This window comes from Sinohyriopsis cumingii, unplaced genomic scaffold, assembly GCF_028554795.1.
Source record: "Sinohyriopsis cumingii isolate HCF-2022 unplaced genomic scaffold, ASM2855479v2 utg002197l, whole genome shotgun sequence".
In the NCBI taxonomy this organism is placed as follows: Eukaryota; Metazoa; Mollusca; class Bivalvia; order Unionida; family Unionidae; genus Sinohyriopsis; species Sinohyriopsis cumingii.
The window spans coordinates 97,592-119,304 of record NW_028316154.1 but is presented as its reverse complement, the minus strand read 5'-3'; the positions used below and the strand labels follow the sequence as shown (position 1 = coordinate 119,304).

At 35.3% G+C, this 21,713-nt stretch overlaps 1 protein-coding gene across 1 annotated transcript in view; it reads left to right on the top strand.

Annotated features, from left to right (window-relative positions):
* The window catches only part of LOC149770947 (ankyrin repeat and MYND domain-containing protein 2-like), a 32,702-nt gene that overhangs the window by 7,810 nt on the left and 3,179 nt on the right, over positions 1-21,713 (top strand). Inside the window, exons 3-11 of the mRNA XM_089948951.1 lie at positions 724-862; positions 1,949-2,047; positions 4,539-4,613; positions 6,839-6,924; positions 7,775-7,980; positions 12,233-12,368; positions 17,063-17,194; positions 18,894-18,966; positions 19,390-19,536. Coding sequence (XP_089805077.1) covers positions 724-862; positions 1,949-2,047; positions 4,539-4,613; positions 6,839-6,924; positions 7,775-7,980; positions 12,233-12,368; positions 17,063-17,194; positions 18,894-18,966; positions 19,390-19,536 — 1,093 coding nt within the window. The remainder of the gene's footprint in view (positions 1-723; positions 863-1,948; positions 2,048-4,538; positions 4,614-6,838; positions 6,925-7,774; positions 7,981-12,232; positions 12,369-17,062; positions 17,195-18,893; positions 18,967-19,389; positions 19,537-21,713) is intronic.

The window sequence follows — 21,713 nt, the reverse complement described above, 5'->3', positions numbered from 1 at the left end:
AGATCACATTTGTACAGTGTGTTGTGGTGATCTATAGATGTACATATTAGTGCCATTGATTTGGGTGCTCTGTAGATGTTCACTTTGGTACAGTGGGTTGGGATGGTCTGTAGATGAAGACATTGATTCACTGGATTTGTACAGTGGTCTATAGAAGTACACATTGATACAATGGGTTGGGGTGGTCTGTAGAAGTATGCACAATATCAAAAGAATCCATTTACTGGTGCCAGTATTTTTTACTCTGCTTTTTTCCACACAAAAGTGATTGAACCAAAACTTAGCATATATCTTGTTACTGTTTGAGTTAGTTCGTGATCCATGTCATCAGGTTCAAGGTCAAAGGCTATATAAAAGGTTGTTTGTAGAGTACCAGTCTTATCAATATAGTAACTTGAACCTATAAGACAATATTTTTTTTACCAAATTGGTATATTAGAGTTCCTCTGGAATATCTGAGATGGTTTAAATGCTTCACAGCTAAGATGAATTTAAAATGGGAAGACTGTGAAGCCATACAAGTTCTTTTCAACCAGTAGAGTGTCAGTTCCTTCAAGGGACTCATGCTTGACATAGATTGTAGACAGGTAATTTCATTTGACATAGATTATAGACAGGTAATTTCATTTGACATAGATTATAGACAGGTAATTTCATTTGACTTAGATTATAGACAGGTAATTTCATTTGGCTGTATTCAGGATATTACATTTACCTCTATAGACTGGAATGACCCCACTTCAACATGCAGCATTCCGTGCACGACGGGAAATCTGCAGGTTTCTTTTGGCTAGTGGTGCTGACGTCAACTCAGATTACCATGACAATGGCTACACTGCTCTCATGTTTGCAGCTCTTTCAGGTAAGTGCTATAGATAGTTGGTTTCAGTTCCAAGAAATGTGAGGGTTTTTAAAATTTCTCTGTAAATTATGAGAGAGACAGAGACAGAGAGAGGGATATATAAAATAAATACACACTATTTGTACCACATTTTTCAATCTGTTATGCAAAGTTATGGGTCAAATGTGTTATAATAAATACTTGAACAGCTTTGTGAAATGTAATCAAGTCATAATTTGTGGATTATTGGGTATCTGTCAAGACCATGACAGTCCAAAAGATTTGGTATATAAATTGGAACATTCAGCATTCAGTTGACATTATTAACTATATGCTTAAAACAACCATCATCGCTTTCAGTGTTGTAGTTTGACAAAGGAATTGGACTCCTCTTCCATACATTTTGCTGTGTGCTTGTTGGTTTGAGCTATAATTCTTTGAACTATTGCCCAGAGAAAATAGTCCTAGATGAAACCTGTCTTGTTTTCTTCATCCAAAACAACAGTAGGACTGACACCTTCATTTAATTAAGTGACATGCTGGGCACATGATATCTTCTTCATACTGTCATACTGTGCTGTCTTCACCATCCATTCTCATTTTCTGAGTGATTGGACAAAGGTGATAGTTAATTATCACTGCCAACACTAATTATTTATAATGAATTTTGTTTTCTGATAAACCAGAAAACAGATTCCAAATCATAGCAAATCCAATATCAGCAATAGCTGTATGCATTAACTATTTACATGGTATAAATTCCAGAACCCCACCCAATCAGTATTTTTCAGCAAGAGCATCTTAACTCAATTTGGATTTGTTCAATGTCCTTTTAAAACCAATATTTTGTGAACGAGATCACTTGTAATACATGTATTAACCATATTGCCAGATTGCAGATTGCAGAAGACAAACAGTCAGACCTGTTATATTGGTCATAACTGTATGGCATCTGTTATAGGACAGATACAGAAAATCTGTTAAAGGACAGATACAGACAATTGGATTTAAAGACAACTTAGTACATATTGGATTGTATATTATCTTATCCATTATCTTTATACTTTAAATAAATAAATATTTCTTTAATTACTTTTCTTTCTTCAGGAAATGTAGAAGTAACTCGAATGATGCTTGATGCAGGAGCCAATCCAGATCATACAAATTCAGTTGGACGGACTGCAGCACAGATGGCAGCCTTCGTTGGTAAATTGGAATTCATTTTTTTTAAATGTTCAGCATTATTTGTCATTTCTTTTTATGCAATTTGCATTTTAGCATTAATATGTATGATTTTAATTGATTTTTCTGTTGAAACTATGGATGTATGTTAGAATCTCTAATTTCGAGGCATTTTTTTCATGCCATAAAGCCACATCCATAAGATTCCCAGTTGCTTTTGCTTTTCTTTTTCCTCGTGTGGGACAGCTAATTATCCATGATAGTTCTGTGTCACTGGATGTTTTGCCTCCTATCAACCAAAAAAGGATTAAAATAGAACAATTAAAATTTTTTTTTTAAAGAATGAAACAGTTCATTCCAGCAAACTTGGTAAATGACGTTGATTGGGGATATACTGGATTCAGCTTGTTCATCTGTAAGCCTTTTGCTTTCTTAATATCTACTGAACTCATCACAAATAAATTCATCAAACTCAAGCTTTTATTATGACAACATTTGGCGTCCTGTCAAATGTTCAGTTAGATCAGTTTTATAAGAGTTATCAAATTTTTATGAAAGCTTTGGTCTGCATGTCCATCATACTTTTTCTCCGGTAAATATCCTTTAAGATAATCTTCATGAAACTAAGAATGCATTTGTATCAGGATAAGACTTTGTGTCTCATATAAAATGCATATTTGTTAGATTAGTACTTTTTGAGTTATCTCCCCATGTTGTAAGCTGTATTTATGATTCACAACTCCGTAACTGAGATATTATCACGAGACTTAGTCTTCGATTGTGTCTTGACTTGAAGGTATTGTAAGATAATGGACTCTGTCTCAGCATCATGTTTAGGGTTATCCGATTTTTTTAAAAAATGTGTCTATTGACCTCTTTCACGCTAATGAAAGTTAACTTCTCCAGAACTTTTTTTAACATGTTCTTGAAACTTGCATTTGTATTATGACAAGAGTTCATGCAACATTTATAGAGAATCTTTCATGAGTGATCATTTCAAATGAAATGTATAAAATTTGTCAAATCAGTTCTATCTTTTGTGACCCTTGATGGGCAAAAGATTGAAACTATTCAATGAGTTGCATATAACATTATTTCTCACTTGATGAAAAATCCTGATTTTATTTGACTAAACAGCATAGTAATGTAGGAAAATGACTGAAATACATTTGGATGTGGCTTTCATTATGTATTTCCTTTGCATGACATTATGGTGTCATTTGTGATATCATAAGGTGTTATTACATATATGAAATTTATTATATGGGTGTATAAACATAAATAACAGTAGTCATGTGATAATAGAGTGGGCTTTGTTGAATTATTAGTTTTAGGTATTCTGTATGCTGTTTACTGACAGATCTTGTTGCATGAGGTTTTTGTACCTGTGCAGAGAAATTCCATCCATCCTTGTTAGCAACAGTTACACCGGGAACCATGGTAGCTCAGTTGGTATAGAGCTGGAGTTGTAATCCAATGGGTTGCAAGTTTGATACCTGCCCAAGCCAGCCTGGGTCAGCTGTCTTGGTGTCCTTGGGAAAAGTACTTATTTCCCAAGTCATTTGCATTCTGTAGCCAGTATTGTCAAAAGTACCATTATATACAACAAAATGCCATTAAATGCAACAAAATGCCACTAAATGCAACAAAATGCCATTACATGTAACAAAGTGCCATTAAATGCAACAAAGTGCATTAAATGCAACAAGGTGCCATTAAAGACAACAAAGTGCCAGCAAATGCAACAAAGTGCCAGTAAATGCAAGTGCCATTATATGCAATAAAATGCCACTAAATGCAACAAAGTGCCAGTAAATGAAAGAATGTGCCATTAAATGCAACAAAGTGCCAGCAAATGCAACAAAGTGCCACTAAATGCAGTGAAGTGCCAGCAAATGCAACAAAGTGCCACTAAATGCAATGAAGTGCCAGCAAATGCAACAAAGTGCCACTAAATGCAATGAAGTGCCAGCAAATGCAACAAAATGCCACTAAATGCAACAAAGTGCCAGTAAATACAACAAAGTGCCAGTAAATGCATCCACAATGAAAGGAGGATGCTGACATAACTTTCTTAGCTTTGACAGCCATAATGCCTCTGGTAATTTACTACTGAATAATTGAGTCATTTATCAATGAAATCATTAAAAGCAATAGTACATTCCACTAATTGGTAATTTAATTAATGTTGTATGATAATAATTTAGAGAAGTTTATTGAATTATGTTGATAATTAGGCATAGTTTCCAAGGAGGCTTTTATTGCAGTTTGGCAAGGAATAATTTGAGGTTAGTAAGTGGCAAATATTATAAAACAGACCATACCACCATCATGTATATTATTGTGAGCTGCATATTGTTTTCAAGGCAGTTATTTTGCACACTTTAAGGCATCAGTCTCACTGATTGCATATTAAAATGTTTTTTCTTTAAATTATTTGACTGTTATAGACCAATTTGTCTTGATTTTCAAGGTTTGGACCTATCATTAATTTTGTTTATATATTTTTTCCTAGGTCAGCACCAGTGTGTGGCAGCCATCAATAACTTCTTCCCCTCATCAGGTCTGGACAGTTACACAAAACCTCAGGGTATGTACAGTTGTAGACTAGTTATTCTGACTTCTGTGAATACTACACATTTAAAATGCCACAAATTACGGTTGTTTTTGGAAATTCATAAAAAATGAATTTCAGCAGTACAGATCAAAAGTTTATGAATCAATTTTCTGAGCAAAATGAGTCATACATTTTATTTCATATAAGTACAGATATGAGATTCTGTTTAATTTATGTCAAGAGAAGCAGATTAAAATAAAATTATTATTATTAAAGATTATTGTGTAAAGTACACCTTGACCAACATATATATGACATACTATTTGAGATTTCTTGTGTTTTTATTAGATGTGCATGTATTGTTGAAAAAAAATATGTTTATTAATCTGACAAATACAAACAAATGACAATAGTAAAGGCTTATTGGGCAAGATCCAGGTATGTAAAATATCAAGAGAAAAGTGGACCAGGAATAAACCATTTGTTCACAAAAAAAGTTTGCTTTGATATTTGCCCATGAGGCACTTAAAGAGGTTTAGCTGGGCACAGACAACTTGCTCAGTTCCCATGCACCATAACATAAGCAGATATATGGTCAGATTACCGTCCTTTTATGGTACAATCAGCAAACCATACTTATATTTTTGAATGATCTATCCCTGATAAAAATTTTAAAGTATTGAAAGTTATTTACTTGCACACCTCTTTTTTTTTTCTTCAAAAATTCCCTTCTAGGTGCCCACTATAAAAATCCAGCCTGTTGAGATCTTGTTTACATCCAGTAGTACCCATATGGTGATAAAATAACAGTGGTTGTAGGTTCCTGTCTTCTAATGCTTACAATTTACCCATATGCAGCCTTCAGGAAAATTGTGTTGTTTTTTCTGTTAAATATTTGCAGCTGGTGAGCAGCCTTCATTCTTTTAAATACAGTTTTAAATGTACTTCCACACATAGGCTGGTTCCATAGCTCATAAAATAATTGCTTGCCTTTAGTTCTCACGGGAGAGCTGCTCGTAAAAGCTCTGACCTTGAACATAATCTAAAAACACAGATGGCACAAAGTTTTTCTACACAAAGCCTACCATAGGCAGACTTTGATTCATGACATCTTTGCTCATAATGATTGAGATATATTGGCGTAGTACTCTTAATAAACTGCATAGACCCAGATCTGTAAGCACATAATGTGATGGGCCAATCTGGGTCTGTGCAATTTATAGTTGTTCTCAACCTAAAAGTGAAAATATGAGGTATCTCAAAAATGTCACAAAATTATATGCAATGGCAATCTGAATTGTAAAACAAAACTAAAATGTCAAAAGATATCGGGGGCTCAGAGTGGCCAAGTGGTCTAATGCACTTACCACTCCAGATCACTTTCACCTCATCTCTGTCTGCGTGTGTTCAAGTCTCAGGTTCAGTTAACGTGGGTACATGAGAAAGCTTGCCAGTAGCTTCTTGTGGGTCGGTGGTTCTTCCCGGAGTTTTCCAGGGTTCTTCCTCCACCATTTATACTGGCTGCCATGTATAGCCTATCTTGCGCTGAAAGAAAGGCGTTAAACCCTACAACAACAACAGCTACATCAAAATATATTAGTAAAATTTAAATTCAAATTGAGCACTCATAATATCCATCTGTGTCATTGAGTATACTGTCTTTTGGTGAGAACACCTTATAATGAAGTATGTTATACAGTGCTCCCTCATTATAATATTGTCCATGGGAGTCATTGAGTATACTGCCTTATAGTGAGAACACAGTGAAATACATTATACAGTACTCATACTGCTGTCCATGGGAGTCATTGAGTATACTGCCTTATAGTGAGACCACTATAACGAAGAACATTTTAAATATAATTTTACTACCACTTAATAAAATGGAACCCAAGACCATTTTCACTTTATAACAGAGGATGTGTTATTATGAAGAACCTTATAATGAGGGAGTACTGTATTACATTTGAGGTTGTACCCCATTGTTTTTTTCATATGGTCTTAAAAGATAATCAGCTTAATGTAGGGGTTGTTTTGAAAGACATTATAAATTTATTTCCACACTATAAATTCATTTCCTCACAGTGAAGTTTATTAATCTAAAATATCATATATCGGATAGAAAAAAAAGCCCTAACAAATGGTTAAAATGACTATATCTACCAGTAGTGAGACTTGCTAAATCCGAGTATTACTCATGATAGTAATTGTAATAGGTTGTCTTTTCTTGTCAATAGCTGAATTGTTCTTTGTTGCAGGCCTTGAAAAGGAACCTAGGCTTCCTCAACATCTTGCCCCAGTGCTTGTGAAAATGATCAACATGTCTAACATGAATCCAGTCAGGGTCAGTACACAAGGCCCTCTTTTAAATCATACAACTCTCCTTCATTATAACAGCTATATGGGGTCTATAATATATGGGGTCTATAACCGCCAATTGAGTTATTCACTGAACCATCGTATAACATATTATTTGGGTCCATAACTGCCATTTGTCAGTTATACATTGAACTTGCAGTTGTGTTTTCCACTGAACTGTCATGTAATATGAAGCTCATCATTGAATATGTATATGCATTGAATGTGGGTATAGGAAGGGCACCACATTTTCATACCTGTCATTTGTAACAAGACCAGATGGCCTGCCATATATATTGCCTAAACGAACAGTGGATTTATTATCAGTCAGTGGTATCCATTGTTAATATTTGTTAAAAGTTTCTCTGAAAACATTGATCAGTGTGCTTATTATCGGCTAAATTTAGTAAGATAAAGACCGTAAACTTTGTTTTGTTAAATAATGCTCATTTATTTGCATCATGATACCATAGCTGCAAAATATTTTACACTTTGTTGTAACACATAACTGTGATATTGCAGTTATTTAGTAATGCAAAAATACTCAACACATATAAAATTTTAAACCCAGTTCATTAGACATGATATTTATGACCCTTGTTTCACAGTGCTGCAACCAGCTTGTGGCATATAACATTATTCAACATGTTTTATAAATCTTGTATCTCATGTGTGATCCTCTGTATATGATAGGGATAGTTTGTACAGATGCTCATTAGTCTTAGAATTTTGAAGCATCTCCTGGTATTAACAATTTCCCTTCAATATTATTACTTGGGTGGTCATACTGTTGATTGCTTCCTTTGTACGGACTAGAATTGTTTTCTTTGTTTCAGATAGCATATTTCTTGCAAGATCATAAGGAGATTCTAGAGAATAGCAAGAAGGTGTCCAAAGTCTTTGACATACTCTGTGAAAAGGCGATGAAAGCTCGGGACACTAGTGATATTATGGCTCTCAAGACACACTACTTTGCGACGATAATACGGCGTGCCAGTAAGGTATATGAAGAGAAGCAGAATTTAGATGGTTGGATTAAAAGGTTTGTATTGTGGACACAAGATATAGAAAACTATATACAAAGTCATTGTAATATAAAGGATGGAAGAATCCCATATTCTATCATTGTATATAATGATAAGACTGAAGGTAAAAAGACAACTTTAAACAGAGGTGGCCAACATCATTACTCTATTTGCCTTAATACGCACGCATGGCTGAATAATTGCATGTTCCTTCATTTATTGTCAAAACTTGCAGAGAAATCCAATGCTTAAAACATATTTCTCTGTCAAATACATTACCTGATTGTATTACAATTTGGAAATTACTCTCCGTCCTCCAAATGCAGCCATCCCTGAAAGACAGAAAAAAAAAACTCAGTTGTCCATTTTTATACAGCATTATATACGAAGGGGAGTAACTCTTACAGATTAACTCCCAAGTTCCAGCATGTAGCCACCAATAGCTTGAATGTTTCAAGTTTAAACTTCTGCTTGCAGCTGTGAATAGTACATCTTAAGAATCATTGCAGTTTGCAATCTGTTTTGAACATCCAACATTTCTTTTCACTGGTATAAAGTTTGATATACCTGGTGTATACAACATTTGCATTTCTCCCCATTGATTTTATTTATAATTATACCTCGTTTTAACCAGTTGTCATTGTCCATGTGCTATCAGTCAGTGATACTCAGGTGTAATTGTATTGTGCTGTTAATTTTAATTTATTATGCACTTCCTACATTATCATATTAACATGAGTTTACTTATTTGTCTGTTTGTTATATGTACTTGCTTTATTTTTTCTCCTCTCTTTCATTACATAGATGTCATTAAAGTGCAAGAACTGTGGAAACTATAAAGTCATAGAGGAAAACTTTGAAACATGCCTTATCTGCACAAAATATTGTTGCAGCAATAACCACCTCCAACTGTTCTGTCATGGCCACATCATGATTAACCTTCCTTGGTAGAAACAGGAAGTTCTTTATCAAATGTGCTCGACACCCAGTCACCTTTATCATTAAGAGAGATCGAGAACAAGACAAACAACCTCAGTTACTGTCTTACACTTGAGACATTCGTACCAGCAGCTTGCATTAAATATTCTTACCACATCCTATTTTAATGAACTAGACAATGTCTTGTGAACTACAGTAGCCCTGTTTTGCCACAGGTGGACTCTGCAATATGGCTCTGGTCTCAATGTGGTCTCAGTGAGTCAGTACCATAGTTGATTGTCCATAGTCAGCCACCACAATAACCACAAGCCTTTGCTGCTCAAAGAGAGCCTTTAACTTACTGACCATTTAGAAGTCATATCTCACCACCGCAGTTGATCATATGCTAAGCTAAGACAGAAGGCCTTTATCGATTATACATTGGAGTGGGATTGAGATTAAAACAAGCCTACTCAAATATTATCTCCTACATCAGCTTTGTGGATTGGTTTTATGGATGAAATATCCCCTAACCCAATTGATCTTACCATTTAATACAAAAGATGCAAGGTCTTTGTATAGCTTGCTTATTCCACTAGATTTTTTCATGGATTAGCCACATGTTACTTAATGCACCCGGTGCCCAGTTTAGTGCCCCAGTACATACAGGATATGGATTCACTGCATTCTTTTACCTTTGCCACTCAAAGGAGGAGTCAGCATTGCCTTGTTCACCTAGAGATGATGAAGTAAGCACACAAGTTCCATCATCTTGCATAGATCTCACTGAAATGAGAAGACCCGGCCTTCCTTGTGTCAGCCAAGGAATTCATTTGCTTGTTGCCAGCAGAATGTCCTTTGCCTCCTCCTTCTCAGTCAACAACTTGGACCACTGCTGAAGCATCTATTGGCATCCTAATCAACAAAGTTCAGCCTACGTTCAGCTGTTACGTTGAGTGGATGACTGAGAACATTATAAACACATAATAGGAATGTGAATGCCTTATTACTAAGTACTTAAGATGCCATCTTGCATGTTGTATAAAATAGGGACTGGTTGTGTAGATTACATGTCCTATAACCCACTCCAACATATGGAAGTTGACAAGGTTATAGAGGATACAGTGTCACTGTTCTCTTACTCTGACATCTGAATCTGAATGCATGAGGCCAGTAATGAAGATGATACTGCATATTATGTTGATCAGCTTCATGCATGCCATCCTGCAATTGGTGCACTGGCACTTTTAAGGTTCAGTCTACCCATGGTGCCACAATACATTCAGCTCACTCCATGGACAGTTGTCTGCATTATTTTGTTAATATGGGCTCTTCTTGGGAGAGACAGTCCTGCAGATTCAATACAAGTTGCAAGCCATGGTTCTCAAGAATCATTGTGGATAAAATGCACGGAGAAGGATATCATGCCACCCCATTTTCTCTCCATGCCATGAGACGCAAATTGCTCACAATCAATACCAAACCCAGGCTAGCTTTTAAATATACCTGATGGGACTTATATGACCATCTAATATAATGTATTCTGTCACTGCATCTGTAAACAGACCCTCACAGGGAAAAGACCTCTGTGTGCATGCTTACTCTCAGTTAGGTGTTACAGTGGATGCATTCATCAGCCAGGTGTTAACTGGATGAGTACATCAGTCAGGTGTTACCTGGATGAGTACACCAGCCAGGTGTTATCATGGATGAGTACATATTACAACTAGAAGAATTATTCAGAATGATGTACATCCAAATTTACATAATTAGATGATCAGTCCCCTTAACATCTTTTACTTGGGGATACCATATACAGTGTCTAATCCAGATGCTAATTCTGATCTGCCATTGCATAATGCCCTGACAGTTAAGGATCTGTGTTTATTCAGCTATTTACTCCAAACAGACTGTATAAACCTAGATCTGCTATTTCAGGATGCTGTGACAGATCTGGGTCTGTACAGTTTGCAGTTGGACTCAACTTTCACACAGGTATTTTTGATGGCCTTTCATCAAAGGATAATTTTGTATTGGAAACGAGGTTTGATATTTTCCTGTTCACATTGGTTTGCATATTGTTTTAACTGAACAACATTAAACAATGGCTCTGTGTGAATCTTCAAAGGCTAAAATTTTCTGCTTAATAATGTATAAATATTAAAATGAAAACACTCCCCCTCATATGTATAACTAGTTTCTTGAGCTTGAGAAGAAGCATAAATAAAAGTAATTAAAAAAAAGATGCATGATGTCTCTTTTCATTTTGATCAAAATCATTTTGGTAATAGCATCATACATGCACCAGCTATTTGAGGAAGCAATGTGTTGCTATGGTATCATGTAATGGCATGTATTAAAGAAAGCATGAAGGTGTCAGAGTTGACTCTACAAAAAAATCACATTTGTATTTTCCTGGTTATGAACTTGGGACTGGAATGCAGAGCTATCAGAAGCATTTGAAGAACAATTACAGATTTTACACTGAGGAATCAAATGCAAGTGATCTTATGCATTGCCCAATTATTTCTTAAGTTTTTGGTCATGGTTTTATGAAAGGAAATAATTGTTTCTTACGATACCCTTTCTTCAGTGAACTTTAAATGAAATATAGAAGTCTGAGAAGAAATATAACACTGACATACACAAGCACAAGGTTTGAATTTCTGCTACAAAAAGTAAAATAAAAATTACACGCTTAATAACTGAATACAGTGTAGATGTAACTAACTCTGCTGGTTAAAGAATTGTTTCAATGTAATTTATGTTCTCAATTATTTTTAAATACTACAGTGTGATGTTAACTGTCATCATATCTGATTTCACCTGAAACTCGTTGATCTGACATGCTGAGAGGATAACTCCACGAGCGTGAAAAATCACTTGCTGATAAACCGTGCAAAATATTTATGATTGTAAGTGGAACTCTCAATAGCTGCTGCAAAATTTGGCACTAGTAGTGTATCTCAAGTATGTGCCAATGAAACATAAACAGCTTCGATATTTGAATACCCTGACCCAACTCTACATCTGTCTCTATTTTTTTCTTCATATTGCTTTGTTAAAAAGATATTTCCATTGCCTTCCTTTTTCTCCTTTTTTCTGATGATTTGATGTAGCTTGGTCTTTCCATCTTTGAAGAGCTGCACAGTGGTTTTTTCATTGGTTTGTTACAGTTCTTTTCACACAAAAAGTTTTGCAGGTGATTTCACAAACTTGAATTAGCCAAAAACTAGAAGTCATATTTTAGTCCTGTAGATTTTGTAATTTCAAAACTTTACTTTGTTATTCATTTAAATTTTTATATGAAGTGAATGAAAATTTTACTCTGAGCATGTATTGTGTTTTCAGTTTAGTCCGAGGGCGTGAAAGTGATGGCTTCCCTGAACTTCAGGACAAACTAATCAAACAGAGCCTGAAGGAATTTCCATACCCTGAGTCTGAGCTTCTGCAGCAAATGGTTCACAACCTGGCCAATCCCAAACTTGTAAGTATTAACGACTTTAAATTTCTGTCATTTTATCTGAACACATTTAGTTGACTTCATGTTCCCACTCTACTATGAAATCGTTAAAAGTTGGGAGAAATGATAGAATTTTGTCCTGACCATGAAAAGTCTTTGAATTTTGCAAATACTGAATTGATGGTCATATCAACATTGGATTTTCACAGAAAGACATGTGATGTCATTATAGAGAAAGGGAAGTAACTCTTACTCTGTATGAAAATGGTGCTGATCTGAGTCTGACATTTAATATGTCTGAAAATTCATGTTCTTGCTACTTATTAAGAAGGGGTTTTCACCAGAAGACTTATTACAATGTCTAGTTGATTCTAAATGAAAATGTTTGGCTGGGACATCTAATAATGTTGCCAAAATGGTCATTTTGAAAGTCTTGTTATTGCTACTTTATCCTAAAGGGATGGTCCTACCAATATGGGTTTGACTAAAAGACTGTGACGACTAAAAGACATATGATGTCTAGTTGATCCAAAATGAAAATTATGGCAATCTTTTTGTTTTCTTCTCCTCCTGATAAGAAAGTCATATTGGCAGGGGAATTTCACCAGAGACTTATTATTATGTATAGTTGGTTCTAAATGAAAATGGTTCCATTCCGGCACAGCAGTCATTGAAGCTAATTTGAAAATCTTATCAGTCAAGAATATCAGAGATGGATTCAGCACTAAGCACTTTAAGAAGAAGAAATGGTTTTATCTTGAATTCCTGGCAAATCTTTTTGGACAGTAGAGCATCAGTCCCTTTGAGGGACTTTGGTTTATATTTGTACAAATAATAAAATGTTGTATTCAATCATTGTCATGTGCTGTCAATGAAGTATCATCTAAAATTGCTATCTTAAGGAATTAGCCAGTGCAAACATGTTGATGGGTTTTGCTAGGGCAGTTCATGAGTGTACTTGTAGCTATAAAGCTTTTGGTTATCTAATTTTGCTTACATTGAATAATTAATTCTGACCTTAAATGTATATAAACATTAAAACCCATTAATGTGAACATTTGTGTAGCAAAATGGAGATCATAATTCTTGTGTGTCAATGAAAATTTGCTGGTACCTTACCCCCCCCCAAACTGTTAGCCACAATTTGAGTCTATATGCACTCTCACATCCTCATCTGTGCTGTGGTTAATGTTTATCAACCCCATCACTCATGAGTTTTTAAGGGAGAGTTGTATGTCATATAGACAAAGAGAGGAAAATCTTCCAAATCACCTCCCTTTTCCCTTTTCAAATATTATCCTGAATCACATTCCATTAGGAATATTATCCTGAATCACATTGCATTAGGAATATTATCCTGCTACCTCACAAATCCATTCCTACTAAAAGACGAAAAATCTTTTTTTTCCTCTCTATTTCAAATCGACAAAGGGAAATAACTCTTGCCTATTAACTCCCCTTAGCACCACCAGGTGTCACTAGATTTTAGCTTCGCTGCTGTACTGGGCACATTGTACAGCTTATCCTCTGATAATCCAAGCCGTTTTGTGTTCAAATTGTCCCATCTGATGTTCCTTTTGGATCTGTTTTGAGGTTTTGAAAATCTGCTGCAGGGTGTATACATTTTTTAAAAAATTTTTGGCCAAATTTGAATCATTTTGACATCTTTCAGGACTTCATCCTTTTAAGACCCCATCCCACCAAGCTATCGTTGACCTACAAGGTCATTATGAGTTATTGTGACTCTTACTCTTCTTTGCTTACTCTGTTCTTAATGGAGCTTATATTAGCCTATTCTAAGGTGCTGCATTGATAATTTATGCTTGGTTTCCCCTTATTTGATGCTGTTTTTGATAGAATTTTTGTTAGATTTATTAAACTAAACATTTTGCATAAATTCATGGCATGGCCGTAGGTTTCTAATACGACACATTTTGCTTTTCCATTACAAAAGTGATTTAGCAAGTAATTTCAAATGCATTATTAGTTTCCAATTTAATTTTCTTTACTTGTGTCATTTCATTGGAATGTCATCCAAGTGCTTAACCATGACTCCTACATTGTCTGTTCAAAATGAACATTGTCATCACCATGAAACATATGTAACACATGGTCAGAGGACACCTGGGTCATAGTGAGTGATCCAAAAGGCGGCTAAGGGGAAGGAACAATGGACTAAATCAACTAATGACAACAGGACAGATTTTTTCCCCTTTTTCCCTTGCTTGCTTGTGCACTTTTTTCTGACTCTTTGGGATCATTCCCTCAATTTTAGGCAGTCCAATGGGTGTAAGTCCTCTCAAATGTAAGAGCATGGCCTGTGCGCCTGTAAGTCAGAGTGCATTGGTTCATGCCAGAGCTATTGGATCCAGTTCTTAATACTGCCGCACTGTTACTGGCCATCCAGCCATCACCCACCATCCTAATATCACCAGCTGAACAGCCAGCACTGGCAGTCCATCCGTCCCAGCATGGATACCTTTTCGGGAGAATGGTCCATCCAGATAGATTATTTGGGGAGCTTAGTAACCAATCCATCTGTCTAGCTGCACCGTCCGCATCTTATAATGATTATACTATTGATTTCAGAGAGAAATCTGTCTATCCAGCCAAGGCTTTGGAGTGGCCGTTACCGGTGATAGCCTGGCCATCTTATATACCACCACCATCTGGGCCTACACTTACGCTGTTCACACAAGCCAGCAGTGCCGACATTGTCAGACTTCCCATTGTTCACTGCCTACCTTCAAGGGAGAACTAGTGACATTTCCAAATACTGGAGTTATTGATTCCACCTGGTATGACTTATACAGAGCTACAAGCTGATACAGATGGGGACCCAACACAGTGAGTGAGATGAGGCACCAGCAAATCAGTCTTATTTAGATCTGACATTAAAGCGGACTGAATTCAGTTTTCATTGTAGCAGCAGACTTGATGCCATTTGGCTGTCATTTTATGTGTCTCTTACAAATGACATTGTTAGCACAGTGCTGCCCCTTTTCAAGTTCCCTCAATCAAACAGTCATGATCACACCAGAGATTCCATTATTCTTGCATCAATGGTGCAGCCCAGGTTGGCTGACCATGGGAATCCCGCTGGAGAAGCCCCAAGTGGATATAATGATGTGTGCCAATGCCAGTGCGTATGGTTGGGGTGCCCACCTGTTGCCAGACCTCTACTGTTTGTGGCATGTGGGAGCCAGGGAAGCAGCCTCTGCACATCAACATTCTGGAAATGAAGGCTGTCATCAATGCCATAAACTTCTGGGAAGATTGACTCACAGGAAAAACAGTTCTCATCATGTCTGACAGCTCTGTAGTTGTGACTATTCTCCACAAATGGGTGGGGTGGGGCACCAAATCACCTGACCCATGTATTCTGATTTGGCTGTTTCTACATTGATGCAACAATCTCAATATCAGCGTGCAAGTCAGACACATTCCTGGCAGACTCATTGTCTTGGAAGACACTATCCAGGAGAGGTCAATTGTTTCATTCTGAATGGTCTCTCCTTCAAACAATCTTCACTTGGATCTGTACAATTTGGGGGCATCTGATGATCAACCTTTTTGCAATGAGGTGGAATTGCAAGTTACTCACCTCCATCTCTAAAGTCCCAGACCCAGAAGCTTGGACTGTGGATGCACTGTCAATTAGATGGGAGGGGTCGTGGGCATTTGCAACAATTTTTTGTCTTTTAGCAGGGCTGGATTTGAAAGTAGCTGGCTAATATTCCTAACTTAATGTGATTGGGTAAGTATTCATGGAGAAGCTTAATTTACTTAAAAATTTACTTTTCCCTGCATTTATCTTCACATACACTGTGTTTGTAGTCTAAGCTGTTTTTGGTTTCAAAAGCCAATGGAAAGCTTTATCTGCTTATAAATCTTGGCCTATTCAACAAATATGTAGCCTTGAAGTTCATAATGAAGATGACATAGTTGGTAAGGCTTCCCATCAAATGGGATGAGTTGGCAATCAGCATTGATCTAACCAATGCATATTTCCAGATCCCTCTCTGTCCAGCATCATGCAAGTGTCCTCTTTTTGCACATCTTTTTTCAGTCTAAACTAAAGCCCATGGGCCTTTAAGCTGACGTTTAAACATTTATATTTTGATGGCATTACACATTGCTTCTTCACATTATTTACTGTTTGCTGTAATATTCTGTCAAAGTTCAATGAAGTGCCTTCTGATGATTGTGTATATATTACAACTATGCTTTTGTAGACTCAGTGCTTTCTGCTCAGCTCAAATGATGTACAGATTACATTATTATGTCATGGTTATAACGTCACTTTTTACTTAGGTATATCATAGCATCAGGAACTCTGGGAGAGGTTTGACATCAAACATGGTTGTCACAGCCCTCTCTTATTAAATTATGAAGAAAAAAAATCTTATATGACTTTTCAATTCAAACAACAATCCTTTGAAAGAAAATGATAAAGTCAACAGGAAATGTACTGGACTGTTGGAACTATGTTGCGACTTGCAACCTTTCATAAATTGGTCATGCTATTTTCCTGTCATGGATAACTGATGTGATTTTAATAATTGTATCATACTGAAAACCAGCATACAGTTTTCTTTGTGAATTTGATACGAGGAGTTTATGATATTCAAATTTTGATCAATTTGAATATACTTGTACAGCTATAATTTTATAGGCAGGACTGGATTTTGTAGTGAATATATCTAAAATCATTTCAGGGGGCTCATCCCTCAGCTGTGGTTTTGCTTTCTCAAGCAATCAATGGACAGAGATATGGGGCAAATGAGGAGGAAGACTGTACCACTTGTGGGCAGATGAGAGCAGAAAAGAAATGCTCAGCATGTAAAATGGTAAAGATAAAGCTGAAATAATGGTCCAGTTTTAAACTATTGAAATGTAAAATGTCGAATACAGTCTGGACTCTTTCATCTGATTAAGGCAGTTACAGTAACTTTTAATTTAGCTGATTAAACTCAACTGTCAGACAAACAGATATTGCCTGGAAACATTGTACTGTACATTCATGTTCAGATGTGTACAACTGCATTAGAGAAGCCTGATAATAAGTTTTAAACATTGTTGGGTGCCTTTAAAACTAGATCATATCGATGATTCATCATATTATGAGCCATGCAATTTCTCCATTGAACTGTGAAACAGCCAATTTTCATATGCATACAAATTAATCTGATGTTGATCAGCAACATCTGTGAGTCAACAGATTGAAGCTGAAAGCTGGAATACAAGACTTGGATAACATCATGGTTGCAAACCTAAGAAGCCAACTATTTGATATTTTGGATACAGTAGTTTTTTTAAATAAAGTTATGGCAAAAGGTCAAGCATATGGTTTATTTGTACAAACTTATTTAATTTCAAACCTCTCAGATTCATTTAAAAAAACAGACCTACCTCATACTTTCATCTCTTAATAAATTTGGCCACAATGTGCAAATGTTGTTACTAGAATAGTCACTAGTACAGTTTGTTGAATGCATTACTTCGCTAGTTTTGGAGTACTCCCAGTAAATAATAAGCATGAATTTTAAGTATGAACTTTAAGCATTAAATGTTAAGTATGAACTTTAAGCATGATATTTTAAGTATGAACTTTAAGCACGAATTTCAAGCATAAGCTTCAATCATGAACTTTTAGCATGAATTTTAAGTATGAATTTTAAGCATGAACTTTAAGCATGAATTTTAAACATGAACTTCAAGCATGAACTTTAAGCATGAACTTCAAGCATGAACTTTAAGCATGAATTTTAAGTATGAACTTTAAGCATGAATTTTAATTATGAACTTTAAGCATGAATTATGAACTTCAAGCATGAATTTTAAGCATGAACTTCAAACACGAACTTTTAGCATGAATTTTAAGTATGAATTTTAAGTATGAACTTCAAGCATGAATTTTAAGTATGAACTTCAAGCATGAATTTTAGGCATGAACTTTAAACATAAACTTCAAACATGAACTTTTAGCATGAATTTTAAGTATGAACTTTAAGCATGAATTTTAAGCATGAATTTTTAATTATGAACTTCAAGCATGAATTTTAAGTATGAACTTTAAGCATGAATTTTAAGTATAAACTTCGAGCATGAATTTTTATTATGAACTTCTTGCAGGAATTTTTATTATGAACTTTTAGCATGCATTTTTATTATAAACTTTAATTTTGAACTTTAAGTATGAAAACATAAAAATGAAACATATTAGAAATTATTGAAAATATTACAAGTTTTAATCCTGGATGAGGGAGAAGCAAACATTTATTTTCCATCTATAGCATGATCATTTAATAATTTATGACAATCATTTAAATTGCCATTTTGTTTTGTAGAGACACTCTAATGCTGCTTTTAAGCTTTTTTCAGTTTATTTGAAAGTAGTTCCTTTATTTACCTGTGAATGTTTTTCAGGTTAACTCATTATTAACAGTAGAATAGGAGCTACAATACAGTTGGTTCTAAACTAAAACAACATTGGTGTCTAAGTACTTCACCATATGACTTTACACATTTTATATTGTTTTCCCACAGGTTCGCTATTGTGATGCAAATTGTCAGAAGCTTCACTGGTCGACACATAAAAAGTTCTGCAAGGATTTAGCAGGTATTGTAAGGGCAAAAATATAATGATAGGAACAAATAAAGCAGTTTAGTATGTGATCATCATACCAGTACTTTTGGGAAGGATTCCAAACGCTATAAAATGTGAAGGAAGTCAGTTAATTTGTCAGGAAAACTTTCATATGTTTTTAATTAAGGAACTCCTTATTTCAGCTTTTTACCTTATTTTATTTAGGTTTTTTTTAATGTAAGGATGAGCAAAGATACAGCATGTCCATCATCTTGCAAGTTGTGTTGTAGTTTGTGTATTGTGTAGTGAATGGAATTGTTAGCTTGAAATAATTGACATTTAGGAAGATGAAGCTATCAGTGAATGCTGTTAAATGTTTGGTTTAACATGCAAGTTTAGTTCTGTAATCTGCATGAGTTGTCTCCCCTTGCATACTTTGTGTTTCTTGAATTTCAGTGAAGTACCAGAAAATTCAAGAGCAAAAACAAAGGGAACAGGAGGAAGAGACTAAACATCTTGCTAAGATGGAAGCTCAGAAGAAACAGGAAGAGGATGAAGAACTGCATAAAAAATTGGAGGATACACATATTGAGGATAAGAAAGGTAACCTCCTCCCTGTGGAAAACATAATTGTCTTCCAATAATTCTACAAGACTTCATAACGTGTCAGAGGAAAAGAAAAAAAGGTTATGTTCTTTGTTATGACTCTTTGGTCATAACTTAAGTAACAGAAAGAAGTGAGGCCAACAGTTTTGTAAAATCAAAAATAAATTTATTTCTCAAAGTTTAAAAATGAAAATGTATGAGGAAGTTAGAGTATTGTAGGTTATAGCTCTAATAATCTTAAATATTCTATCACAAGTCCAGATCTATGAATGTTCCTAAAGAATGCCAGTAATCTTGAATGTATTGATATACTAATAGTCTTGAATGAGCTCACGTACCAACAGTTTTTATGTATCACAGTGATATAATCCAGAATGTCTCTGAATGAAATCACAATAATCCCGTTAACGTTTTTATCCAGAATGTTAATGGGCACTTTTTAAATTTTAAATAAATGATTTCTCTCAAATTATATCTGAACACAACTGTAAACTCTGATTATGGATTCCCATGAATTTTATTTTCCACAACCTCATATAAAAGCCTAATACTGTAAAATGACCAGTCACAAGATCATTTCCAGAACTTTCTAAGTTTGTAAATAAGGCTAGACCTTGAACTCGGGTAACACCTTTAATTTAGATTTCTGTTACTCTTTATTCTTTGTTGCAAGCTCCTTAACATACTTTTTAACATCTGTAAAGAAGATAGTACATAATCACCAATTTTTTTTCTTTCTCCATGTCATTTACATAAATACAAATCACACCCTAATCAGTTTTACAACTAATTTTAACAGAGACAAATGTATCTAGTACTCTTTTATGTTGGCAAGCATAGAACATTTGTATTTATGACATAAAATCACAGCTGTAACATTTCACAGACTTGTATGATTTTCTCTGTCATAATTGATGAGCCTGCCTTGGTACAAGCTTTACCTTGTGGTGACCTTGGCATCTGCTTGCTTGACCATCTGCCGATTCATACTCTGACTAAACTTTTTTGAATAAGTTCAGTGTTAGATTTTTTTTGCTTTTTAATTAAATAGAAGACAAGCTTGAAATAAAGGGAGTTTGCGTGTCTTTAAGTTGTGCAAGATAGAACCACGTGTATACCTTATATATATATATATATATATATATATATATATATATATATATATATATATATATATATATATATATATTCATGTACAAGTTAAGTCCAATTACAGACTGCATAAACCCAGATCTGCCATTTTAGGCAGATCTGGGTCTCTGCAGTTTGTTAAGAGTAATCACTAAGTCATTATTTGTTTGTTTTTATCTCCATTTTTCAGCATATGATAGGTTATAAATGGTGACCAGTATATGTGGTGGAAGAAAAACACTGGAAAATCCTAGGAAAAACCACTGACCCACTGGAAGTTACTGGTAAGCTTTCTCACATACCTGTGTTGGCCAGCCAACAAACTCGAATCCATGCAGACAGAGGTGAGATGCCAGTGATCTTTAAAGGCAAGCCCCTTAGACGACTTGGCCACAAGGGACCCAGTAATCACTAGAAAAAGCAGCATAGACCACAATCTGACACATCATAAGATGGCCAGTTAGAGTCTATGTTATTTGCATTTGTTCTCATAAGTGAGTGTATACAGTAAATGTTATCAGTTGGGTTTGGGTTTGTTACTTTAATGCCATTTTCAAGTACATGAGAGGTTATACACGGAGGCCAGCATATTTTGTGGAGGAAGAACCTGGAAAGACACCCAGAAGAACCACAGACCCATGGGAAGCTAATTGCAAGCTTTCTCACATACCCACATTTGTCAGGCTGAGGCACAAACATGTTTGGACAGAGGTTTGATGTGTGTGATCTGCCAAGGCAAACATCTTTGAACACTCAGCCATCTAATGACATGTGCTAATATTTTGGTTGTTGTTGATAAACATTTATTACATTATGCTGCAACATTTGGAAAGATGTGGAAGGTTTTGCAGTGTGTGCAGCTGCTACCAAAATGCCTAAAATATGATGATTGTAGGAAGGAGTGATTTTAAATGTGATCAAGAGAAAGGAGTGCAAAAAGTTAAAGAAATGCTGGAAATTGCATGCGAATGGCTGAAGTATGACCCAGAAATAGGTTTGATGTTGTGCATTGTTTGCACTGGGTATTTGAAAAAATTCCTGAA